The sequence below is a fragment of the Gavia stellata genome, chromosome 8 (genome assembly GCF_030936135.1).
Source record: "Gavia stellata isolate bGavSte3 chromosome 8, bGavSte3.hap2, whole genome shotgun sequence".
Taxonomy (NCBI): domain Eukaryota; kingdom Metazoa; phylum Chordata; class Aves; order Gaviiformes; family Gaviidae; genus Gavia; species Gavia stellata.
In genome coordinates this window covers 344,819-372,814 of record NC_082601.1, presented here as the reverse complement: position 1 = coordinate 372,814, position 27,996 = coordinate 344,819, and the positions used below count along the sequence as shown (strand labels likewise).

At 38.9% G+C, this 27,996-nt stretch overlaps 1 protein-coding gene across 1 annotated transcript; it reads right to left on the bottom strand.

The window, feature by feature from the left end:
• Positions 1 to 7: 7 nt before the first annotated feature.
• WDSUB1 (WD repeat, sterile alpha motif and U-box domain containing 1) lies at positions 8 to 27,917 on the bottom strand. The gene is given in 10 exon segments (XM_059820615.1): positions 8 to 508; positions 3,403 to 3,543; positions 11,210 to 11,377; positions 12,309 to 12,415; positions 12,511 to 12,551; positions 14,188 to 14,222; positions 15,955 to 16,047; positions 16,840 to 16,932; positions 23,987 to 24,171; positions 27,468 to 27,917. Coding segments are annotated over 10 exon segments (1,419 nt in total). The 5' UTR covers positions 27,866 to 27,917; the 3' UTR covers positions 8 to 350.
• Positions 27,918 to 27,996: the final 79 nt, after the last annotated feature.

Here is a 27,996-nt window from a genome sequence, read left to right as displayed (position 1 = left end):
ATATACTTTGCCAAGTTAGTCTTTCAGAAGATAAGAAATAGCAAAGTCAAGATTCGGAACTCATCAACGTTGTGAACATTTTAAGTAAAATTTATTTGAAAAACTGAATCTAAATACTTCATTTCTTAAACAGAAATACTGCAAAGGAAAATTACCAATAACAGAAGTTTTTCAGTAATTTTCTGGGAGCTTCCACTAGTGAAGATTTTCTGTCTTTACAAATGTTTAAATGATAGCCACAGATTAGAACAGAAACACACTTTTTTCTTCCCAATTGTTTGATACAGTTGTTTTCTTTAGTGACGTACAATTTCACTGCAATAATAAACAACTTCAAAGTGGTTTAACTATTATTTCTGCTGAGTCTCTAGCCAGCGACCAGTGGCCATTTTTAGTGTCAGATTTGGTGTAAGCATAGGAGAGTGGAGAGGAAGATTTGTCATGGGACTAGATGGTCTTTTCTTGCTGATCCAGTTTTCTATTGCTTCCTTTTCATAGGAATAGCCATCTACAAAGAAACCATCATCAAAAGCTCTTATTACATACAGATGCTTTGGCACTGTTACACTGTAAAGATTTGAGCTATTTAAGTTTAAAAGGGTTGTAAGGGAATTGGTATTTCCAAGCAGGGAGAGTGAGATACAGAAAAATTACATGGTCTGTGAAAGCTTTGCCATAAACTCATATACAGAGCTAAATGTATTACAATAAAACTTTATATACAGCAGTAGTAAGATGAAGATTTTAAAATTATAAAACTAATTAGTACAAGCTATTTCAAAAGCACTGCAAATTTATCAGTCAGTTAGAGCTGCATCAGTTCACTGATGACTATAAGGCAGCACATTGTTTGAAAAAATTCTTGCAGCTGTGTCTGAAGCCTTCCCCCAAAGAGCCAGGTGTGGCAGTAAGCCAGGGCTGGGACAACACAGGACACACAAAATTTAGCTTTCTTTAGAAAAGGGGCTACTTGGCCCCCGCTGTTTGCTGCTGTAGTGGTGTCGGTGACCTTGGCATTTTGCCTCACATCTGCTGGCAGCATAGGCATGCCAGCAGGAGCCAGTCGCAAAACCAGCCCTTTCCTACCCAAGGGATTGTTGCTGAGGAGGTCGTGGGATTAAGCCATATTCGTGCATGAACTTGTGACTGAGGCACACAAGTGGTAAACAGGACCAAAGCACATAAAGTCTTCGTGGCTAAAGCATTATATACAGTACAGATAAAGTTCAGTACAAGGCTGTAAAAAAGAACTCGTTACCAAAAAATGCATAAATGGCATATTGGTGTTAAAGTTACTTCATGCCTTTGGTTAATAAAAAACTATTGCATTTTAATCACAATTTAAACAAACATTTCCATTTAGCTGGCTCTAAAGTCCTTGAGTAACTTTTTAATTTTCACTTCAGGAACCCTTTAGGGCTACATCCAGGCTACGTTCATGTTTCTGTCTCTGACTGCAAAGCAGCAAAATACCTTATGCACATGTTAAATAAGACTTTCTTTTCAGTTTGAATGATCCATAAGGTGAAGTAAGAGCTCATTAACATCCCATGGCTAACGCAGGTACAGCTACTGTGGTGCAGTGCTCAGCAATGAACACTGTCGGCACTCAGCTGGCCAACCGAGCCCTGAGTTGGGCACGCACTTACTTTGCCCTCGACACCTGTCTAGTTTCAGGACTTCAGCTCTTCCAGTTGGTACCAAAACAAGCTGTTACTTAACGAACAGAAATAGAAGAATAACCCGCACCCTCCTCCCGTCGCCCCCAGCCACATATTAGCACAATCCCCCAGGAACACCTACCTCTGTCTGATGAAATACAAACTTGTGTCCTCCACCCTCCTCTAACACATGGCTACACTCTATCTCCTTCCCCTTTAATGAATATGAGCCACTTAACATGGGGAAAAAAATCTTGTTTAGGATAGTCACTTGAGTAAAAGAAATATGCAGCTTGGCATTCTACGCTCTTTTTATTTTTCCTTAAATTCTACATAGCACAGAGGCATAGAAGTTTTACTTAGCTTACTGAAGTAAACAAAGTATCGAGCTCACTTCAGCTAGTTACTTTCTAATCTATCTATCTCAGAAACACCTAAATTCCTCCAATTTCAATCTGCAAAATTGCCCACACCTTAAAGGTCAGCTGTGTTCATACTACAGGAACTTCAGTTCTATAGTGCTGGGCAGTGAAATAACTAGCTAGTGAATATAGAAGTTTCCAAACACAAAACTATACTTCCCTACACCTGTCTTGCCACAAACTAACATTTCTCCTGCTGCAATCGCCAGCTTTTCTGTTATTATTCATCAACTTCCATAAAAATAAAAGCCGTGTGAAGAACTCCCAGCTCTGCCCACCCTGTGTTCTGAAAAGCAGAGGAATCCCATGTTTCAGAACAGCAGTGTAATACATGAACACTGAATGGCACACAGGCAATATTTATTAGATAGTAAATACTATAATTGATCACACACCCTGTGAACATTTTATTTTAAAAGGTCAACAGTTTCTCTTAAAAATGCCTACTTGATTTTGTAATATACATGTGAATAGTGACTGGCAGTGATTTTCAGCTTTTCAACAAAACTAACCTGCTCTAAAACTATGTATCCTTATTTCAAAATTATATAAAAAAAAGGATATGTAAGGCTGTCCTACTGCTATTGTTTAGAAGCTCAAGCCCTGTTAAGTGAAGTGCAGTGCTTACTCCTCCAGCAGGTAGCAAATGTTTTCATATTTTGAACATTTTCATTCTCAAAAGTCTGGCCTGATACCTCAAAACTGTATGAAGTTAGTCACTGTTTACAAAGCATATAAAAAATATACTGGTCTTTTGATGATCATATGCCCCTCCTCCCAAGACTAGAAATATAAAAAACACTACTTCATAAAACGTTTTAGCTACATAACATATCTTCTGCTCCTCGTGTATCTCAGTTCCAAGGTCTTGTTGAATTTAAATTAATCTTGTTCTGTACAAACTTTTAAGTGCCTTACACATGGTGTACTAAGAGTAGTAACGAGCCTGGTTTTTGTTTTTCTCCCCCCATGCGCACAATTCCATTTTGCACTTACTTACCAAGACAACTCTGTAATTAGGAGTGTAATTGTAGTTGCAAAGGCACATAAAGGAAGGAACATTAAAAAAACCCCCAGAACTACACAGCCTCATCAGCAGAGCTGACACTAAGCAAATTGCTTGATACAGTATTTTTCTCTGTATCAGAGATGTATTTTGGCAAATTAAACTATTCTAAATAGCCATTGCAACAAAATAGAACTGTGGTAAATGTTTATCTTCCTACAACTGATAAGATATGCCCATTTTTGTGTTCCCACACCTATATTTACCCTTAAGTCATTCATTTTAGCCAACGTCATTTAAAGAGAAGACGTACCTGCTGCAATGACAGGATCCTGCATAAGCTCCCTTGTTATAGGACATAAGAACTCATCAGGGATAGTAACAGAAACAGAGATCATTTTCATCCTCAGTTCTTCAGTTTTCTGAAGGACTTTACTGCGCAGGCCTAGAGACTCTGAAAAGTTATTTGTACATGAAGTGGACAACACAGACATGTAAGGCAAAGAGGTTCGGTCTTGCATTAATTAGCAGTTGTGTTAGAGGAGACACAGGTCCATCTCGCCACCCCCAACTAATACAGAAAAATCTGCAGACACTCCTGGCCACCACTGCAAACAGCTCAACTACAGCACATCACACCGGCTGGCTAACAAAAGTCTAATTCCAATAAGGCTGTGCACACTTAACACAAGGACTCTGCTGTTGGTGTAGCATTACACAAAACGGGGTAAGAAGGATGTGGCATTTACTCCACTTTCAACCCTCTGTGCAACAGCTTAGTGGTTTAGCACTGCCCTAGGCATCAGGCAGCCTGGATTTCCGTGTGCCTTAGACTGTGAAGCATCAAGTCCACCTTTTTCACTTCCCAAGTGTATGCATCAACCACTCTTCTAGTAGAGTATTACACCAAGCAGAACAGCAAATTTCACTGACACTGTAGCAGGATCAGGAGACTCCATTAGGAGGTTCTGGCCCCTGTTCCTTACACCCTTTGCAGCGTGTAATTGGACAAGAAAAACACATAAAGTAGAACCATTCGCTCAAGTATAAGCTTTCTAGCATATATTTAATCTTCTACCTTTCAGCCATGTCTGCACAACACACATACAAGCAGACTCACAGAGAGGTTCTGAGACTTTGCATCCAGGCCTTATGAGTTCTTGTGACTCTGTTACTGGACATCCAAAACCACATTCCTACTTCTTGAATTTAGGCCACCATTAATATATGCATTCACCTTCACTGTAAGTGGTAACAATGAGTATCAATTTACAAAATGGGAGCATGCAGCACCAAGAATAAAACCACATGCCAGTTGTAGGGGCTCCATTCCTTAGTTTGAGTTCCAGTTTGATTGACCCATTTTTAAAAATTGTTAAAAGGAGGACCCTGGGAACTATCGACCCGTCAGCCTCACCTCTGTGCCTAGTAAGAACGTGGAACAGATCCTCCTGTAAGCTATGTCAAGGCGTACGGATGACAGGGAGGTGATCAGAGACAGCCAACATGGCTTCACAAAGAGCAAATTATGCCTGACTAACCTGGTGGCCTTCTCTGACTGTGTTGGTGGATAAGGGAAAGAACTACTGATGTCACCTACCTGGACTTCTTTAAGGCCTTTAACACAGTACCACACAACATCCTGGTCTCTAAATTAGAGATGGGTTTGATGGGTGGGCTGTTAGAAGGATAAGGAGTTGGCTGGCTGGCTGTGTCCAGAGAGTTGCAGTCAGTGGCTCAATGTCCAAATGGAAACCAGTAAGAAGTGGTGTCCCTCAAGGGTCTGTGCTTCGACCAATACTATTTGATATCTTCATCAGTGACATAGGTGGTGGCATTGAGTGCACCCTCAGCAAGTTTGCAGATGACACCAAGTTGAGTGGTGCAGTTGATTTGTTTGAGGGAAGGGATGCCATCCCAAGGGACCTTGACAGGCTTGAGGAGTGGACCAACTCACGAAGTTGGAAAAGGCCAGGTGCAAGGTCCTGCACCTGGGTCAGGACAATCCCCAGTATCAGTACAGAATGGGGGATGAATGGATTGAGAGCAGCCCCGCAAAGAAGGACTTGGGAATATTGGTGGACGAAAAATGAGGTACGAGCCGGCAGCGTGCTCTTGCACTCCACAAATCCAATTGTCTTCTGGTCTGCATCAAAAGAAGCGTGCCCAGCAGGCCGAGGGAGGTGATTCTCCCCCTCTACTCAGCTCTCACCAGACCCCACGTGGCGGGGAGTCTCAGTAACAGAGCTCCTTTATTACAGTACATGAGATTGTTCCCACTGGACATCACCACTGTGCAACACTGCTACTGCTAAACTGATCACAGAAAATGTTCATTAAGTTCTCTTCTATCAGCTCTAGAGAGCGAAGTAAGAGTATCCTGATGAGTTGCTCAACTCTGTGTATTTTTTTTTAAATGTTTGGCACAGAATTAGATATTATGAAACAGCACGAAAGCTGCTAACTTAAATTTGGTTTCATGGTGGGGCTTTACACTTACAAATTATATTGAGATTAATGTATGAGAACCTGAATCTTTTATAAATTCTCATCAAGTTTGATTGTATTTTGTGAGATATATTTTATGAATACCTCTGCCAAAAAGATTGTTCACAATCTAGTTTAATGCTTGATTCCGACCACTAAAGCTGGGGAGGGGTTGGGGACACACAAGTTATGTTTTTCCCCACACACAGTGCAGAATCAATTTATACTTCTCATTCACTAGAAACAAAACCAAATACCATAGTGGCATGACTATCTGCAAAGTAGGATAAGACATCAGTGCTTCGATTATGCTATTTAAAGTGCTGTATTAAATGACTTACATTCCTAGTTTAACTACCAAACAAGACAGCCCAAGCAGAAAGCAGTGGAAGGGCCATGCACTCGCTCCATGTAAACAAAAATAATGCATATTTGATTTAGAGGGCAAAAAAAACCCAAACAGCTGTATCCAAGAGGAAACTCATACTGAAAAATGCATGCAACTTCTGACCAAACTGAACACCATCCTATCTGTTGGGGAGGAGAACGACATTTCAGAAGAAATTGTTTTCAAAAACCATGATTAAAATGCCCAGTAGTGTAGTCATCATTGCCATTTATGCTGATGTACAGCTCCAGCCTAACATACACTTAATGTTCCCAACTGGTATTTTTAAATTTGATGGCATATGAATATATTATTCCAAATGTTCTCAAATTAGATACAGTAATGTACTATTGCAAGTGAAGGTAGTAGAGCTGGTTCTTGGCAGAAAACAAAATCCGTTAAAAAAAAATAAAAATCCAATGGTGGGGATGGCTAGGGGAAGAGGAGCCTGTTATTATGAGCAGTAAGACTCTTTGGGTTTAGTAAAGATTCAAGTAAATAATTTCAGTTCAATGAAATATAACCAATCCCTTTTCCATAAAAATCACCTGTGGACCCTGAGTGCCGGTATTTTGTCTGAGTCTATGAAAACTGCATTAGTTTTGTTGTGGTTTTTTTAAAGGAAAATACTCTGATCTGAGATTTGTGGGACTTGCAAGTGCTTCTCTCTAAAACGAACATATTGTGGTATAAACTCTTTTTCATGATCATGTAAGGCACCACAAATACCAATTAACATGTATTCCCCCACGAAGGACCACAAGTTTATTTAAGTATTCCAAAACTGATTTGAGTGCTTACTATTATGTATTTACTGAGAATATACAATAGCTGAGAATCTGAAAAAGGAGCCCTATCTGTGTGTGAGACAGCAGCCATTCTTTCCAACTTAATTGTGAACAGAAGAGGAAAAAAGAAATCTGTCAATGAGAAAAGGAACTTTATAGTTCTATAAACTGTCACGCTACAATTTTAACCTGTCAAGATTGGAAATGCATCCCAGAGATCAGTAATCTTTGTCTTGCAGCAGCATAAAACATTTCTCCTTTTAAAACTTGTTTTATGTCAAAAAATCTGTGGGCATAATGTGTCACAATTTTTTCTTCCAATCTAGTACTGGTAAATACTGGTTCCTACTCTGGTTAATTTTCCTTCTTCAGTACTAAAATAAAGAGTTGATGTAACAGTCTTCCAACCAACTGCTCTACTCTGTCTGCAAACTGCCAACCAAGCAGATTGGCCTTAACACACCAGTGCTTCCAGCTTTACCATACAATTAATCAGCTGCCTCAAACAGCGTGTGCAAAGAGGTGAAACTAAGTCACGCTGATAGGCAAGTCATTTTAATGAGCAAAGACAAAAGATGTCACAGAGTAAGAAAAATATATGCAAAAGAAAAAAATTAACCTACATTTCCTTAATAAGGATTACGTAATGACATTTGCAAAGATAAAGACAATTTAAGAATTGAAATACAGTACTGAAATACAATAAAAGTTCATGCTTATTCTTAGGAAGAATTTGCATGGCAATTTTGTAAAAATCTACAAGATCAGTTTGGGATCAAGAAAAATTAAGAATATAACCAAAGGAAAGAAAGGTAAAAAAGGAACCAAATTATTCTGTACTTATAACTGAATTTTGAGGGCATCTTCTACAATCTTCATCACATGGGCAATTTTACGTAAATTCCTCTCATGCAAACAGATTAAAGACTATTGCATCCAGTTTGCACCTCAATCAACTACCTCCTGATTAAATCTCCAGTCAGGGATTAAAGAAGTATCCATGACACATCATCTTCTGAAAACTAGTTACAAAAGAACACTTAAAATAAGAGTTTGTTGATACAGGCAAAGCATGTGCAATTTTCTGTTTAATCTATACTGAGCAATTTCCCCCAAAGTTTACTCCTACTTCAGTATACATGTAAGGCATGGTGAATCACAAGTGATTCAAATTCTGCCCCAAAACGTTGTTTTCAAGCTCATTCTCAGACCCAGATTTTCTTGGTAAAGATGTGAAACAGGAAAGAACTTACTCATACTTTTTGTATGTACCTAGAGTGAAACCTTGAAACCAAAAGAGGAAGACAAAAAATCCCACATCTTTGACAGCACATTGCTGATGAAAAGAAGACAAAGTCAGCCTGATCAGACACTTCAAAATTCAGTTTATGCATATTCATCCTTGTTATGTTCTAAGGACACCCTGGAGTAAGTAAGGAAAGGGCCGAACTGTCTTTAAGACAATCTGTTCTCTTTACATACCTAACCTAAATCAGGATAAAGTCACATGAAAAGAAGCCTTCTCAATGTGCTGCAGGGGAAGGGAAAGTATTTGGCATGCCTCCAACTTCTTTACAATTTGTGATATTACAGTACAAAATGCTTTGTATGGCACTAAGCCCTAAACGGAAGGTGTGGTTTTCCAAAATTAGACCTAGTCTCACCTCCTGCCCACCCTCTGCAAACAAACTGAAGTCAAGATTCAGCTTACATTAGCACACATGCAGTTAGCCTGATAGGAAAATCATATGCAGGCATGGAACAATGCACCCCCACCTTTTGTTCTGAATTGGAAGAGGATGCGTATTCCTTTTTTTTTCTGACTCAGCTGCATCACAGAATTGCAATGAAAGTGTTGTTGTGTCTGTTAAGAACAAGAAATCCTGAACTTTGTTGAATGTACAGAAGCTTTTCAGCCAGAATGTATATAATGGTCACTTTACTTTTGCTCAACTTCTTACAGAGTTTAATACTGTGTTATTTATATTATATGACAATTAGGTTGGAAAGAGGCTAGTTCTATTTGCATGGTAATGAAGCATTCTTTCAAAAAGCTGTCAAAAACAATCAAAGAAGCTAATGAAATGTTACGTGAACCACTTGCTGATTGCTTTCTCTTAGATTAAATGCCTTCAAAGGCGTGAGGATACCTTTTTTATTAAATGCAAATCAGAGCTGAAGCAAAGACTAACAGGACAAGAAATAAGCAGCTAATAAAAAATAATAGAAGAAAAAGCTCCTATCCTATCAATCATCAAGTAAAATGGTCTAAAAAGACCTCCCTTTGCAAAGACTGCAAAAAAACTCAAGAGTTCTTTGGTGAGATATTATGGAACTGGTAAAGGTTGCATTTTTAGAGCAAAAAAACAGGTTATCAAGGAGAGAAAGGACATGCTCATTCAAGTATCTGTATAGTGACAGACTGCTAAAATTTAGATAAACTGGATCTTGAATAACACTGAAAAGCATGTAAGTTTTAGGCAGGTAGTAATTTCCTATTTTGTAAGTGCTTGAGCCATGGCAGATAGAGAGCAATTCTTCAAGTCAAACATATCAGACCATAATTTCTATTCTGTGCCAATTGTAGTTGTAGAATGATATGTAGAAGCAGAATCACAAGCATTTACCACTTCAGAACTGACTGATTTGGAAGATTTTATTTGGCAACTCTCAGTAGTATATTTCATTATTTTCTTTTAAAAACGTCTTTCATATAACCATTAAAGTGGAACTCACTGCTTCACATTGCATATATGCTGCTTCGTATTTGTGGAGTAGCTTATGTTTATTAAGACAGTAAGTGCTTTTTTAAAACTTCTTATAGCTGCCTGATAACTGTGAAAATCTGCCTCCTTATCCTCTAATCTTATGAGGGATGTTAAAGTGCCTACTCAAGAAAAAGCATGGCAAAAGACCAAAGTCTTGAGAACACAGACTGAGGAATGAGCATTTTACCTGATAATGGAAAGAACATACTGAAGCTACTTCAGCCCATATGCACCATCAATCCTCACTGCATCCTTTTATAGCAAATGAAAGAGCCAGAAAGCAACAGCTTCCCATAATCAGCCTGTATTCTACATGTGCTCTGTCTAAAGCCACATCCACCATTTGCATCTTATAGCCTGCCTTACAATGGGCTCTTACAACTCAGATTTTGCTTTCTTATTTGAGTTTGAAATTGTTCTTGATAGCGTCATTACAAATCTATCAGACAACACATGCTTTTGTTGGTTTTTTTCCGCACAGAGAACACTATATTCAGCAGGTCAGTTCTCATCATTGGTCACACTGCATTCAATTCTCACAGAACTTTCTAGTCAGCATTATTTGATTAGCCTCAGCTGGTGATTGCTGCAACAGAGTTTTAGGCTACTCCAATGTCAAAGAAAATGTATGCAGAAACTGATGAAGCCAAGCGCCTTTTGTCGATAACAATTCCTGACAGATTTCCAGTGTCTCTGTTATTTCTAGAATTCAACAAAGTTAGCTAATACACAGAGATACTATGATTTGATACAGACCAATACCACACACACTCCCAAAACAAAAAAGGGAGCAGTCTTCCTACAATTAAGAATACAAACTTCTAAAAATAAAACTGTACTTTTCAAAAGGTTTCTTAACTCATTCAGGCTTTTGCTATACTTGATCTCACTTTGGCAAACATACCAGCACCTAATTTACACCTAAATCTAGCCATCAAAATGAATAGAGAGCTTATATTCAGAAAGTTCTAGTGTAGTTCACCATCCTTAAATTTCTTATTTCAGGATTACCGCTGTGGAATCGTTACTAATATGGCACTTCCTTGTGATTCCTTCTAAAATGTAATTGCAGTTTTGCAATAAAGTGACAGGACAATGTATTAACCAGGACACCTGATGAATTATAAAGTGTCTGAGCCAGGCAAGCTTTGCTTGATCCTTACTAAATGTCAACATCAAATGCTTCATCTCCAAAATAAGTAAAATATAAAACAGACCTTGTGTATTTCTATTATGGTAACAGTACACTGAAGAATTTCACTGCTAAATTCAAGGTAGTTGACCACATAGTATTATAAACATGGCACTTTTGCAGACTGACAGGAAAAGCTATAGAGTACCCTATTTACCAAAGTCAGAATCATTAAGTATACACAAAAGCTGAAATTCCTTTTCCACAGCTTAATGATACAAGATCTAAAAAGGAAAACAGAAACAAAAGCAGGTAAGACCACTTAACATGGCACTGTTGGTGGAAGTGCATTATATGTCTCTAGGTATAAGCATACACACACACAAAAGTATTGTAGATAATGTGACATTAGGGGGTTTTATCAGCCCTGGTAATGAAATAAAAAGGCATTTCAGGGGAAAAAAAAAATCCATGTATGGAACTCCTAACTCGCTTTCATTCCAACATTTCACACGTACTCTAAAGATTAAAAACTATTTGGATTTATATACTCTTACCAATTTTTAATTCATTAGTCAGACTTTCTTTAGTAAGATTCAGTAGTTCCTTGCCATCAATGTTAATCATTTTGAAAAGCTCAACAAAGTCTGCTAAGTCTTGTGCACAAAGCCAGGCTGAAACATCGTCCTCTGACCAGTCCTCAACAGCCACCTTAGATTCATTTTCTACAGCATTTCGTTTGGAAAGGAAAGATAAAAGACAGTTAAAAAACCCAAGCAAACAACAAACACTCCCCCTATCCCCACCCCCCGCCCCGCGCCCCCCCCCCCCCCCCCCAAACCCCCAGCGATGAAAAAAACCCCAGTTCTAAGAACAATGGCAGTAATGAATGCTGGTTTTCAAGTGTTCTCAGTACTATACATTCCCCAACCCCTAATAAAAGTAATGCTTATTAGACATTACTTTGGAGGGGAAAAATAATTAGGGTTTGTCTTTTACCTACTGATTTTCAAAGTTTACAGGAATTTAATCTCTCAGACACCTACACTTCTGTCAAGTTGAATTGAACTAAAAGACAGAAAAGTGTCAGCAGACACTGAAACCAAGTCTCACACCTCCTCAGAAAAGTAGACCAAAGTCCAGACTTACTCTTGTCCTTTGAACAAAGATCTATGTACCTTTGTTCCACATACTTCAGGTGCTGATATATTTTGTAACATTAATTATCCTGGTTTTTGCACCTATAACTGGTGAGTTGTATTTCTTGTTGACAATTATGCTTGCAATTAGTGTATTTTATGTTTAATTTAACACCAATGATACTTGTCCAAAAAGTCTTTCAGTGCTCTGGGAATAATGTTAAGCTCTTAAACCCTGTCCAGAGAGTAAGAAAAGGTGAATATCAGGAAAGAAGATATAGCATTATATAATAATAATAAATACTATTTTAATAATAAAATTCGAATACTTCTAGTATATCTTTTCTTTAAAAAACAAAAGAGAATACCTCTGTAGGACATTAATAAGACCAATTCAGAGAAAAGATAAATAACGTGCACATATTGAGAGGTTATAAACTAACTGCATGTAAGAAGATGTTCAACAATATTGCGCCTTAGGTTTAAAGAACAGATTACAAATACTTCACACACTAACCTGCACAGGGTTGCTTGAGGTCAAACTGCCATATGTTCACAGTTTTATCCATTGAACCTGTGGCAAGTAAGGGACTACATGGTGCAAAAGCACAAGTTGTAACATATCTACAGATAAAAATAAATGTGTGAAAATTCACAAGAAAAGGATTTAATTTCTTTTATTTATTAAGTAAAACAGAAAAATCATACTGAATTCTTACCTGGTATGCTGACACAAAGTATGAAGGGTATTGCCAGTACTCTGTAAAAGAATATTTGTGATCTTAAATATTAAAAAGAATGTTCATTCATTTGTACACTTTATTTCAAAATAAGGAATAATATTGCTTCTTGGAAGACGACCGAAGTTACCTTCAGAGAATTTATACAACCTTGCCAAAGCTGATCAGCAGCAGAGTCAGAAATGCAACTTGAATTTCCTGCTTGAAGGCCCCTATTCAATTCACTGGAACACTGCTATCCTTCAGCAATCAGCCAGCACGGAACTTTCAGCATAGCAATGCCAGAAATACCAGCTGAACTAATTACATCCATATTGGCTGGTTGCTCACGTGGATAAAAACATTTCTTCTACCAATCTAGGATTAGAAATGACCAAAAGTGAAGAGGTAACTGAAATGCAAAGAGACTTCATGCTACAATCCTTCAACTGGGCCAGTAATTAATCACACCTGTAGTTCTCCTATTTGGCCACTAGATGCTACTAAAAACCAAATTCCTGACTTTCCACACAGTTTTAACTCATGATTTGAAAAGATTTTCCTTCTTACGAAAGATACTATTTCTTTGTCAGGTACAGACAGATTGGAAAAATGAAAAGCAAAGTTATTCTGAATCACTAATTGATCGGTCAGCACTCCAGTGTTTTGAGCTCTCCATCATGAGGAAAGTGCCCTATTTTAGGTTGAAACCTCTCTCCCTCCCACAAAGGTTTATTGTCCCCACTTCTCGTCAAGAGCTATAAAAGTTATTGTCCCATTTGATAAAAACCTAGGGCCACAAAAGCTGACAAACAGTATTAAGAAATACTTATGCTGTGGTTTTCTGCATCTTTCAATTTTCTGGAGTTCCAAAAATCTAGGGGACTTCTTACATACCTGTCTAAGCTTTAAACTACTAAAATAATTGGGCCAAAAATTGGGAAGGTATCAAATTAGTGATTTTGGTGAAAAATTTTAAGCCTAATTGAAAAATTTTATCAGTACAATAGTATATGCAAAGCAAGCTAGAGAAGCTTAAAATTTGTTCATCCTTCATTTTCAGCAAAATTATTATTCTGAATACTATAAAGTACTAAAGGTAAATACCACTTACAGGTGAACCACGAAGGATGTAATAGCAGTATTACAGAAAATGCCTAAACAATACATTTTAAAGAAAAGACATTGTATTTAACATTAACATTTTCTTGAATTCTTTATTATGTTTCTATTTTATGCTTCTATTTTATATGCACTTTATATTTAATTAACTGAAGACTTTCTATGATCACCATTCCTGATTTTATGTCAAAAGCTACAGTCCTTGCTTTGGAAGCTAAGATAAATTTAGGATAACAAAAAATCCTTCTACTTCAGTATGAAGATAACATGTAAGTATGGAATTCATTGAATAACACTCTACGGTAGAGAAATCAAACAACAAACCCCTCAAAGAACTTCAAATAAAAAGTGAGAAAGACTGATCAATTCTCAAGAGACATTTTTCTTCAAACTCCTTCCCTCCTCCCCTCCCCCCCCCAATGCACAGTAAATTTTTTGGGTTTCTATAGTTCCTATTCTTTAATATTTCTTTACGTTGGTAAGACATTGCAGAAGCAGTGCTGATATCTGAAGACAACAATTCAATGAATGCACAATGCACTATACTATACTTACAGTTTCATATATTATGACAGATTTGTCCACAGACCTTTTAAAAAAAACATACGGACATTAAAATGATGCAGAGAGGAAAAAGGAAACTATTTTTAACTAAGAGGAAGAAAAAAAAACCTTTTCCACAAACAAAATAAGAGCAAACAGATTTCTTAACACCATGTTATGAAATGCTTGGATATCTAAATCCCCTCCACCTATGCCCACCTTAAAACAACAGCACTGATTAGCTGTACCTCCAGCATGACGTAAAAAAACAGTAGTTAAACATGAAAACTCTAGACTTTCATGAGAATTTCTGATGTAGAGGATTTGCATAGCGCTTACGCGAACTGGCCCCCACTCCCACTGCTCCATGCTGTCTGTACCATATCTACTTTACGTCTTTGCAAGCAGTACCTGTAAAGCACATGCACAGAATCTGTTTATCTATGATCTGCTCTGAGGACTTCTATTTATTTTTGAAACCTTTTCATTTGCAAAGCAAGCTAGAGAAAGTAGTGCAATGTAATACATAAAAATACAGTGGTGCAAAGCAATCAGTATATAAAATATTTCATGGAATACAAATTGCTTACTTATTTACCATGACAGCAGTGTTTCCTGAAAGACTTTATGGGATAGACATTTCACTTATGACAATATAAGCAAAACTAATAATCCGTATGTCTAATGGAAAATAAAGTAACTCTAGATCACAAACATTCATAATGATCTTCAAATACTGGAAAAGACTCCCTTAACAAGAATACAAAGCAAAATTTCAAAGCAAGCTGTTGCCTCCTGGGGTTTGTATAGTTTTATTTGCTGGCTATTGTAGTATTCTCTTTTTCCTTTGCAAGACATCAGTTTTTCTGTTTCAGTTTAGAAAATCTTCATAGAAAAGACAATTAAAATTTAGAGTTGAATCATTTGATTTGTTATTTCAAGTTGCCACCTAGCCAGTTCAGAAGTGATTAAGCACTTTTTGTGAGAAGTGCAGAATAAAAGCATACAGCCATTAATATTCATAAAAAACATAAATTATTGTATTTACCTTATTTATAATTTCCTCTTTCATTAGCTTGATCCCTGAGGATCACCTCCACTCTCCTGGGTCTTTCAAACAGAGAGACCTCGCAATGACACTGGAAACTCCCTTATCACCCTCTAACAAAGACTAATAATAATATTAGTCTCTAACTGATGGTTCATGACTAATTTGGGTCTTAACCATTATTCTGTACAGGGCTGACATCAAAAACACAGGTCTACAGTTATCTCAATCGTGCACTTTTTATGGAAAGTGTGGATCTGGGTGTGGATCAGTGAAGAAATCTTTAATTTCAAGCAAATCTATCAAAGACAAAAATCTCAAGATATTTAACTTTCTTAAAAGTTCCTGAAAGTGCGTGAGTGAGAAAGAAATCCTAAATAGTGTCCCAAAAAGATGGTAAGATTGCAATCAAGATTTGTATTTTTAATAGATGCTAGAGTATCCACATGAAAGGCCACATACATGCCCCAAAATCAGGAAATCATGACTCTCATTACAATACTCATGAGAACAGAGCTTGCAACATCCTAGATTTCCAACTCAATCACCCACAAGACACAGATCAATTGGAAAGACACTTGAATAGTTCTGGAGGTCACAGAACTACTCCTTAATTATTGGAAAAATATTTTGAAATCTCCAACTCTTTTGAACATTGTTTTACAAGACTGAAGTGTGAACCTAGACAGCCGTCTGCATGAAATTTAAACAAGTAAAAGATACTGCTTATCCTGAAACTAACATCTGCCCATCATAAGAAAATGCACAAGCCAGAACTGGGGCAGAATGTCCATTCAATGTGCATTTATATTTTAATTTAACACCTAAAAATACAAAAAGTAAGTTATTACTTATGGACATATTTGACAAGGTCTAAGACAAGCTGCTTTTAGAAGCGTAAAGCTGCACCGAACAGCTGACTGTGACATACTGTCTACAAAAAAGGGGATAAAAGATCACAGAGACAACTTAATTTTAACATCTCTGACTTCTTCACTTTGCAGTCTTAGTATGTCTAACAGCGTTTTAGATAATTAAATGTGTATCTGTACACACAATATTCATCCTTACAAACGTCTATATTAAAGACATTACAAAAAAATACCCACTGAAGATGGTTTTGGCCATCTGCCTAGTCTCTAGATAGCAGTCACACTTCTACATTGCAGTTTCAGCAGGAGCCAACACTGTTTTCACTTCTCCAGCTCTTGCTCAAGGGCCAAGATCTTCTTGGCCTGGTAGATTAAGAGGTTTCAACCTATCAACCTGCTCAAAGGCCACAGTAGAAATGTTACTGGCTACCTAAAGATTAAAATGTTAATTAAAGCCAAATGTTTATCTTAACATTAAGTTTGAGGGAATTAGGGGAAAATTTTTAAAAATCTTTACTTTTACAATTATTGATAAATAAATCACTAAATAAAATCTACAGGGCCCAGTGTCACAAAGTGTTGCACACCTTAGCTGCTCTCCTGCTAAACAATTAAAAGAAAACTTCCAACTTGTGGTTAGTTTGGCTGTGAATCCATGACAATGGTATAAAGTTGATCTTAGATGTGAATTGTCACTGAAGACTTAAGACATTGGAATATGGAAAAAAACATCACTATACACACCTAAGAAATCTGCAAACAAAATAAGCCAGAGTTTGACCTGGTTATCTTGACCACAAGAAGCCATCTGGAAGTATCTGAATCCATGTTCACCATCTGATAAAATTCAAATATATTAATGGGAATCAGAAGCACTGAAAATAACAGCAGATCAGTAAGCTACATCCGCATTCTTACACTGGAATTTGGTAAATTTCCTTAATCTCAGTACTACTTTTAAAAAGTGTTAATAAAAACAACTGCAGAAGTTCTAAAACCATTTAGAAGAAAGAAACAGGTATCACTTATATTGTTTCCTGAATAAGTAGATAAAGACCAGAACTGGGCTCATATGTTAAATTTTCTTGATGGTAAATGGTTGATTCCTCTATCTACTGAGGGCAACAATATAGTCTTTTAACCTAATTTATATGGTCATATCCATTTCTTCTACAGTTCAGTTTTTCTCAAACTTAACCACATACACATGTACAAAATTTAAGAGTATCTGACAGGCTATTTTCATAATTTTAAATGTTCAACTCTTCATCTTTATAAATGAAGTGATGTTTCATGACTGCAGTCCAGCCAACCACTCGAGAAATACTGCATTAAAGATGAAATACAACAGTAATAGTTTTATAGCTTTCCCCTCTCTATTCAGTGGATATGAACATCTCTGAATTATCATGTTCCATTCTAAATGTGTTGTTTTGGCCCATCATCAATTTCTTTTTTTTATTCTTAAGGCACAGAATCACAGAATCACTAAGGTTGGAAAAGACCTGTAAGATCATCAAGTCCAACCGTAAGAACTGTGCCAAATTATTTCTGCTCTTCTACTCCACTGAGCTGGCATACCAGCCTGACACAAATCACTGTAATCCTTCGCTGGCATTACCTCTGCCAGTACCAAGTCTTACAATTTCTATAAGAATCACCAGGATTAAGGCTGGAAATTAGAAAATCGCAACAGACGTTTTAAGGGCTCATCTTTCCAGCTCTGTAGTTACCAGAAATGTCAAAATATTTACTGTCAAGTGTCTTGCAAAATAACCCCAGAGATTTTATCTCCACTTTTCCACCACATAAAGAATATTTTAATTTCATAAGTTATCACAATAAACTCCTAGTATACACAGACCTGTTTGTTCACAGGAACAATCAGAGCTACTATGACCATGGCAGATCTTAGGACTTACCTCAAAGCTGTTAAAGCATCAAAATGCACCATTTTTGCTAGGATTTTACAGTGTAAGATTTGGGTCTTACAGAGAGATGAGTAGCACGCATTAGCTATCATGTTGTAAAAACACATACTTCTTGGTAACTAAGAACATGTTACTTGGAAACTCGGTCTGGATGAGAATTCTGTCATGATGCACAGACTTTGACACTACTTTACAAGTTACCAACTTGTTAATGGAGTATTACAGTACTGTACCTGCAGAGCTCTTTGAGATAACTTGGAGGAGGACAACACTGTCTTCCACTGAGGTTCACTAGAAAATTTAAGCAAGGGCTGCCAATTTTTTACTAGTATCGCTAGGTAATTTCACTGAAGTGAAATTCACAAGGAGGGCAGCACTGAAACTTTCCAGTCTGATGGCAAAGCCCGCATAGCATTACAACTGCTCTAGATCTGACGAGCTATGCAACTGTGACTGAATCGACTTTGAAGGTAGGACAGTAATCTGTTACAAATAGAGTAAAACACAAAGAACCAAGCAGAAACTCAAATTTTGCTCTGGATTAAGCAGGTAAAGAGAGTCTCAATCTAAACCCATCTTTAATGGTACTGGATAAGCCCTACTTGTATGGATTTTGTAATGTGTTAAATCTGCAAATAATCCCAGAAGTTTCAATCCTTGGTGATTAAACAGCAACACACAAAAAGGACAAATGTTGACTTTCAATAACATATGGCCTAAATAAAATTAAGAATGATCACAAATCAGCTAAAAAAATCCACAGTGCAGGAAATACTTGCTTTCTTGCCTATTTCTCTCTATTTTGGCAGAAAGGCACAAGGCTGAAGGGTTGGTAACATACTTTTTTAAACCAAAAGAATAACCTCAACAGGAAATTGAGCGGTCGAAATTACACTCTGATCTGTTGCAGCTTCAACGTGTTTCTTTCCCTCAGATGCAACTCTTAGTTCACGATGGAGTTTTTTGGGTAGCATTTTCACCAAGAAAGATCTAGAGGTGTCATTTAAAGATTAATCCCCTTTCTATTGTGACCAATTAGTTCAGTGATGTCCCTACACCTTTCAATGGACACACATTTGATTGATTTGGTATTGTCAGTCACTAATTCTCTGTACTGAAGTATATGCTCACATCCTACTTCCTCAGCTTTCTCCTGCTTCTGTCCTGCTTTTTTCCCCACCTCTTCTCCTGCTTTCTTCCTGCTCTGTACCACCTTCTTAGACAAGGTGGTACACAGGCAGCAGTACTTATTGCTGTGTTTAGCACTGAAAGATGCAAGTGGCTGCTCAGTTATAATTTTTGGTACCTTTGAAAGAGCAGCTCATGTGTACTCTGAAAACAAAAGCCTACATATCTTCACGGAGACCACTTTGTCTCCATAGCAGATCAGGAAAGCAAAAAGTATGCCTACAAGGTTGTTAAGACAAGTTACAGCATTACTTCCTAAATCTGACAATGAGGCTTCTGCCCAACTTCCCAACTTCCATCAAAAGCAGATGACTACGTGGTTTTATAGCTCCTTACGCAACACTTTCACCTGACAAAAATTTATACAAATTAACATTTCAGCTTTTCGGACTCTTAGAAATATTTCAGAATTTCCAATATTTGGTTGTTCAGCTCTGACACTTTCCTGTACTGCAATTAACTTCTACCAGGATATTTCAGATAGAAGTTCTTCTTGTTTGTGCAAACGTTTCTTCTCACTATACAAGCTATGTAAGCTTAGATATGCAACTCTTCAGTATTCCACACAATTATACAAAAAGTCTGTGTTGCGACATATTTGTACTGGTTTTGGCTGGGATAGTAGCTCCTGTGGTGCTGTATTTTGGATTTGTGACCGAAGCAGCGTTGATAACCCAGGGATGTGTTAGTTACTGCTGAGCAGCGCTTGCACAGCCTCAAGGTCTCTTCTGCTCCTCACCCTGCCCCGCCAGCGAGCAGGCTAGGGGTGCACAAGAAGCTGGGAGGGGACAGAGCCAGGACAGCTGACCCCCGCTGACCAAAGGGTTATCCCAGACCATATGGCATCGTGCTCAGCAATAAAAGCTGGAGGAAGAAGGGAGGACATTTGCCTTTCCAAGCCACCGTTACGTGTGATGAAGTCCTGCTTTCCTGGAAGTGGCTGAACACCTGCCTGCTGATAGGAAGCAGAGAATGAATTCCTTATTTTGCTTTGCCTGTGCGTGCAACTTCTGCTTTCTCTATTAAACTGCCTTTATCTTCACCCACGAGTTTTCACGCTTTTGCCCTTTGATTCTCTCCCCATCCTACTGTAGGGGAGTGAGTGAGCGGCTGCGTGGGGCTGAGCTGCCCACCAGGCTTAAACCACAACAATAATTTTTAAAGCCTGTACACAGAATTGCAAAGCTTTCCCTGAGATAGCTGGAAGTTTAAATATGCAATTTTCAGTATACATGTTTTTGCATATAGAGAAATCTAGGTCCTAATTATTTTAGTTACACAGAAAGCCTTACAAATGTGAAATGAATGAAAACTGAACACCCTACCATAAGGAAAAAAGTCTATTTTTATTTTTTCACGTGTATGAATTTATGCTTGGGAGAAGCTTAAAAATGGTGTTTGAAATAGGTACCCAGCTGGGGAAGGAGAAAGGGCTGAACTCAAAGGGCTTTCCTAGATACCTATTGCTAGAAAACGTTAACCATAAAAGAAGTTAGGATGAAAAGGGAGAATTTTTAGCAAGTGGAGGAAGAGAGTGGTATGAGTAGTAAGGAGGGAGACTGGCAACAGCCTTATAGTCAAGGATGTCAAAGACTGTCTTGCAGTAGATGCTGTTGTTCAAATAGCGAACGTTTCTTTTTTTGTTTATTGTTGTTTACTATTGCGTATTTGCCTGGCCTAACCCTACTGAACACACACTATTTCAGTATTGAGGAATTTCCATACGCATATAGTATACATATGGTCCTGCGAGAAGCAGGGAGTTGGACTTGATGATCCTTATGGGTCCCTTCCAACTTGAGATATTCTATGATTCTACGATTCTAACATGCAATGCAGCCCTGAGAAAGGCCTACACTATGCATGCCTTATGTTTTTGATCTCAATACCCAAAAATATACAAGAACATCAGATTTCATTCTCAAAACAAGAAACTAAGTTCTTGCCCATCACAACTGCGAAGAAGCACATAATGACAAAATTGAAATGCAACTTATCACAGAATCACAGAATCACAGAATCAGTACGGTTGGAAAAGACCTGTAAGATCATCGAGTCCAACCTGGGGGGGGGGGGGGGGGAAACACAACACAACCACAAAACCCACGCCACACAACAACAATAACAAGCCACAACCCACCCAACACCACACAGCACCATGTCCATCAAGCTACATCCCACAATGCCACATCCACACGCTCCTTGAATACCTCCAGGGAGGGTGACTCTACCACCTCCCTGGGCAGCCTATTCCAGTGTTTCACCACTCTCTCAGTGAAGAACTTTTTCCTAATGTCTAGCCTGAACCTCCCCTGTCGCAACTTGAGGCCATTTCCTCTAGTCCTGTCACTAGTCACTTGGGAGAAGAGACCAACACCCACCTCTCTGCAACCCCCTTTCAGGTAGTTGTAGAGAGCGATAAGGTCTCCCCTCAGCCTCCTCTTCTCCAGGCTAAACAACCCCAGCTCGCTCAGCCGCTCCTCATAAGACTTGTGTTCCAGACCCCTCACCAGCTTCGTCGCCCTTCTCTGGACACGCTCCAGCACCTCAATGTCCTTCTTGTAGTGAGGGGCCCAAAACTGAACACAGTATTCGAGGTGCGGCCTCACCAGAGCCGAGTACAGAGGCATGATCACCTCCCTGCTCCTGCTGGCCACACCATTTCTGATGCAAGCCAGGATGCCGTTGGCCTTCTTGGCCACCTGGGCACACTGCTGGCTCATATTCAGCCGGGTGTCGATCAACACCCCCAGGTCCTTTTCTGCGGGGGAACTTTCCAGCCACTCATCCCCAAGCCTGTAGCGTTGCCTGGGGTTGTTGTGGCCGAAGTGTAGAACCCGGCACTTGGCCTTATTGAACTTCATCCGGTTGGCCTCAGCCCATCGATCCAGCCTGTCCAGATCCCTCTGCAGAGCCTTCCTACCCTCAAGCAGATCAACACTCCCTCCCAACTTGGTGTCATCTGCAAACTTGCTGAGGGAGCACTCTATCCCCTCATCCAGATCATCAATGAAGATATTAAACAAGACCGGTCCCAAAACCGAGCCCTGGGGGACTCCGCTTGTGACCGGCCGCCAGCTGGATTTCACCCCATTCACCACAACCCTCTGGGCTCGGCCATCCAGCCAGTTTTTTACCCAGCGAAGAGTGTACCTGTCTAAACCACAGGCCGCCAGCTTCTCTAGGAGAATACTGTGGGGAACAGTGTCAAAGGCTTTGCTGAAGTCCAGGTAGACAACATCAACAGCCTTCCCCTCATCCACTAGGCGGGTCACCTGGTCATAGAAGGAGATCAGGTTGGTCAAGCAGGACCTGCCTTTCATGAACCCGTGCTGGCTGGGCCTGATCCCTTGGGTAACCTGCACGTGTCCCGTGAGCGCCCTCAAGATGAGCCTCTCCATAACCTTCCCCGGCACCGAGGTCAGGCTGACAGGCCTGTAGTTCCCCGGATCCTCCTTCCGACCCTTCTTGTAGATGGGCGTCACGTTGGCAAGCCTCCAGTCATCCGGGACCTCCCCCGTTGACCAGGACTGTTGATAAATGATGGAGAGCGGCTTGGCAAGCTCTTCCGCCAGTTCCCTCAGCACCCTTGGGTGGATGCCATCAGGCCCCATAGACTTATGAGTGTCCAGGTGGCATAGCAGGTCGTTAACTGCTTCCTCCTGGATCATGGGGAGCCTATTTTGCCCTCCATCCCTGTCATCCAGCTCAGGGGGACGGATACCCTGAGGATACCCGGTGTGGCTGTTAAAGACTGAGGCAAAGAAGGCATTAAGTACCTCAGCCTTTTCCTCATCCTTCGTGACAAGGTTCCCCGCCGCATCCAGTAGAGGATGGAGATCCTCCTTGGCCCTCTTTTTGCTGTTAATGTATTTATAGAAGCTTTTTTTGTTGTCCCTCACGACCGTGGCCAGGTTGAGCTCTAGCTGGGCTTTCGCCTTCCTAATTCCCTCCCTGCATGACCTAACGAGGTCCTTGTACTCTTCTTCACTTGCCTGCCCCTTTTTCCAGAGGTGGTAAGTTCTCTTTTTTTCCCCAAGCCTCAGCATAAGCTCCTTGTTGAGCCAGGCCGGCCGTCTTCCCCGCCGGCTCTTCTTACGGCACACGGGCACTGCCTGCTCCTGCGCCTTCAAGATTTCCTTCTTGAAGAACGTCCATCCTTCCTGGGCCCCTTTGCCCTGCAGTGAGGTCAGCTAAAACAGCTCTAAGACATTTGAACAGTACCACATCTTAGTGGGACATATGAAATTCTGGGCTCATTGCTCCCCCAAATTCCTCCAACTGAGAAAGTCAGGTGCAGGAAAACAGTCTATCTAGTCACACCCCACAGCTCAAGCATTCAATTTATTAGGTTTACAGTTCTCTGCATTGTTTTAATCCAGTCCTGCTCCTTGGGGAACCAAAGTTTGAAAGAGTAAAGTGGGAATGGTAATCAAGCACTGCATCTTCTAACACCCTTGTTAGCCCCATGAGATAGGCTTCACTTACAAACACTGCCCAAATATCTTCCAAAACCCTTGCAGGATAATTAGCTACTGAAAGCTATCATAAGCGTGCTAATCACCTTGTTTGTTGACCTAGTACATTTCTTGTCATCAACCTGACCACAACTTTTACTTAAGAATATTCAGAATATTCTAAACCATCAGCTCTTCCCAATGTCATTTGCATCTTGAGCAGTGATGACAAAAAGAAGATGAAAACAAGAGCTAGAGAGAAATAAAATAACTCTTTTTTTCCACGTTCCTCCCCTGACGAGTCAAGTAACTAACAAGAAATTGTCTGTGAAGAAATATCACAGGAGGTAACGCCAAGATCATGTGCTTTTTCATTATGCAGGCATCTCATTTTATCATCCCAAATGGTTAAATCACCACACGATGATCCAGTGACAAAGAAATTTCCATTAGGAGAAAATGCACAGGCCACCAAAGAACCATCTTTAACATTCCCAGATCTGAAAAGCAAGAGTACACAGGATTTGAATTTAGAATAAGTAACGTTCTGAAGAAGCGATCTCTAAAATGCAATCTGATACAATAAACCAGACTATTCTAAGCTTTGCACTTTGGAACTTGGTAACAGAAGGGAGAGAAACTCACACCAACTGTGGAAAGAGATGCACAATAAGCACAGCTGCAGGAACCAGGACCTGCTCTTTGACTGCAGGAGGAAAAGTGTGAGATGGCACCCCAAGGCAATAATTTTAACTGAGTGACAAAATAATTGTCAAACTAAAGACAATCTGCATGGACTTACCATTTGAAAGGCACAATGCACTGTTAAAATTCCATGGCAGGATAAATTTTAAAGATAAATACAAGTCAAAAAAGTCAAAAGATAAATACATAACTACCATAACACAGATTTACACGTACACAAACAGGGGGAAAAAAAAAGACTTCCACAATTTCTCTGTTCTGTTTTTAACAACAAAACAGAACACCTACTAACCCATATGATAAGCTGTAGCTGAGTAGTATACTGTGTGATTTATGATATAGGGTTAATTTTTGACTACTTGTACACAAGAGAAAGCAATGTGAAAAAAAATATTTCTATATTTTAACTAAGTCAGCCAAAGCACTTTGTAAAACTGATCTTAGAAGAAAATTCCTAGCATGTGGCCAATCCTCAGGAAGGAAGCGGGGTCAACCTAACATCCTTTAGGTGATCTGATAGTAAACCTAAATTGAAAGTGTCTCACTCTTTCTAATGGACACTAGATCTGGCCCAGCATGCATAGCTGAATCTTCAAGTGCAGGAAAGAAAAAAATCACAGCCATAAGCAACAGTCATACAGCAAGAAATGTCGGTCTTATTTACTCTCTCGTTATATTTTGTAGAACACCTGCTCCTTTTCTTTGCTGATAGAAATTTTATTTACTGCCAGAGGTGTCGAAATTAATGCCACAGAAGACAAGTCAATAAACTTGCCTGAGAGTATCTCTAATCAGACCCAGAACCTTCCAAAAAAGCATTGACTCCCCTAATTCTGTCGTTAAGAATACTATCAAATACACTACAGTGCTTCCTGTTTTTATATGTACAATCCTTTTTCCTCAGTGCAGCTTTTAAAACTTTCCTTCTTTCACACAAAAACCTGCAGATCCTGCTCTGAAAACATAACAGTAAAATAAATAGTACTGTACATGTCCAGAGTATGCATTTAAGACTTTCAGGCCAGATATCAGTATCGTAACTAATGAAAAGGACATAGAGGACACTTTAAGAAATAGACGTAAATTAACTTGCTTTCATGTTGTTCACATCCATCACAGAGATGATTTAAATAGCCATCCTACTTCAGCATTTGAACAGACAGTCAATTACAACAGTTGAACTGATAAGGAGTAACTAGATACCTTTGTTGTAATCACCATGCATATATTTAGTCAAGTGACATAATACTGTGGTAAAAGGTGTTCTCTTTTTTAGCATCAACACAATCAGCTGTTGCAAAAGAAACAGAGGACCACAGACTGACATTAGATGGTTAACTAAAATCCTCCCACATACTTTTTAAGTACCTTGATAATATCTAAGTAATATTGATCTCAGCTTTAAGAAAATGGGATAGGTGCGCTTTTCTACCTGCAATTATAAATGAAAATAATAATAAAAAATTCATCAGCTGAAAATATATATGTGCACGCACCTCAAAATATATACAATTAAAGTTAAGCTGACTACTGTTGGCATGGTAACGCTTTGAAAGGAACTTTTAAAAGTGAAGTGAAGCGGACAGGGTTGGAATGTTCAAGTTCGTTCTTGTTTTTTACAATGGAAACACCGAAGTAGAATAATTTCTGCTTAAAACAATATAGTTTCTACATAGTCATTATACATCCACCATTCAACTAGGAAGAAATTAAGTATGTAGGTCTAAAACACGCATCACTGCATAAATTAATAGCATATACTTGTAAGAAATTACTTTTTAATATGTCTAGGTTTTTCCCTGTCAGTAACCAGTATTCTGAAAAAAAAAAAGAACCTCTTCACGAGTAATACCTCAAAATAGATAAACCCTTAGAGTGCAGAATACTAATGACTGAAATTTCCAGTTTTTCTTAAAAGCTAAAACCAAGAAACAATACGAAGTCAATACCTCTTTATTCTCTGAAAACAAAACAACCATTTCAGTGCTTCTGTATGCATTACAAAAAACAAGGTGGCAAAAAGCTACTAGAATTCTGTTTATGGACAGGTTCCCAGATTTACACAATTTCAGATAACTATAATAATTTTGAAAAATTCTGCAGTTCCCATCTAAATCACTGCTGTGGAAGGCAAAGGTCACAAAAGCAGTGACATGCTTGACAGGGGCTTACCAAAACAAACAAGTCCGGCTTTCAGAAATGGCTGCTCCCTCATCCCGAGTGAAACATCTCATCAATTCTCTCAAATACCTAACTTCTTTCCTAACTTTAGAGAGATGTTGTGTAATTGCTGCTCTAAAGCCTAAATAATGTCTTGCCTAAGTACAGATTACAACAACTGGCCTGAAGACTTTACTGAAATAGAGAGATGTAGAGGAGGACTTTGAAGATGACCCTAAGGTTCATGCCTTTAACTGTGCAACATCACTAAAAAACGCTCGTCTGCTTTGTTTCAAACGTTTATTGGAAACCCATGTGAAATACTGACTGTCATACTTAACTCGCTCAGCCCCAATAGTCCTTTCTGTCACCATTATGTCTTAAACTGTATAGTTTCAGGATATGTCAATAGTTTCCAAACCCTTTATTTGCTCAATTAGCATCAAGCTCCTAAGACCTTCCTGGACCCCAGCCAGCCTTGTAATTAAATACTTAATTAAAAACAACTATGTACAATGCAATACAAGGCACACAGCACAGTCAGGCTCCACTAGCTAACTGTATTTTACGTATCATAGTTTATTGACCCACTGTTTAGAAACCAGATGCATGCAGTATGCAGCACATCCTGATTTCATGTTAAATCAATGAAAACACTTCCATGAACTTAAAAAAAAAATTCAGGATTCAGATGAAAGATAACTTAGTAAAAATTAAAGCTTCTTGAGTTTGCATTGTTTAACTTTAAAAAAAGACTCAGCATTTCTCCCTCTTCTATTGATAATCTTTTGGTCTTCTAAATCCTATTCCTGTTTCTTTGCGGTATCAATCAGTGGCGTAAGTCTGCAAGTCTTGTACACAGTACGGCATCCTACTTAAATTATATTCTTGCCATTGTAAACAAGACTGTCGAAAAATATTTGGCACTCACCTGTACAGTTTCAATGACTGCATGTTCCAAAGAACTACACTCCCATCCGCTGCCCCTGACACTAGATACGTGGACTCAGGAGAAAATCGGCAGACTCTAACAGGACTGCCGCTGGGCTGCTCTAGCACTGCCAGCATCCGACCATCGTGAGTGTCCCAAACCACGGTAGTGCCATCTGTTGAACACGAAGCTAAAACGTGTCCTGATGGAGAGAAGCAGCAGCAGCGGACAGCATATGTATGACCTTTTAAAGGCGACTATGGAAGCTCCGTAAAGTTGTTTAAAGAATAAACACGAATTGTTTTGTCCAAGGAACAAGTAGGCAAGCACGATGATGAGAAGGCACAGTAGTTGACATCATCACTATGATCTGCTAAAGTGTGAATTAATGTCGCCATTTTATCTACTTTCAACAAGAATATCTGAAAAAAAGTTTAACAGTTAGACTTATCTCTCCTATTTCATAAATGAAACATATTAGCTTTACAAGACACATTTTCCAGGGAAAAAAAAAATTCATTTACAGAGA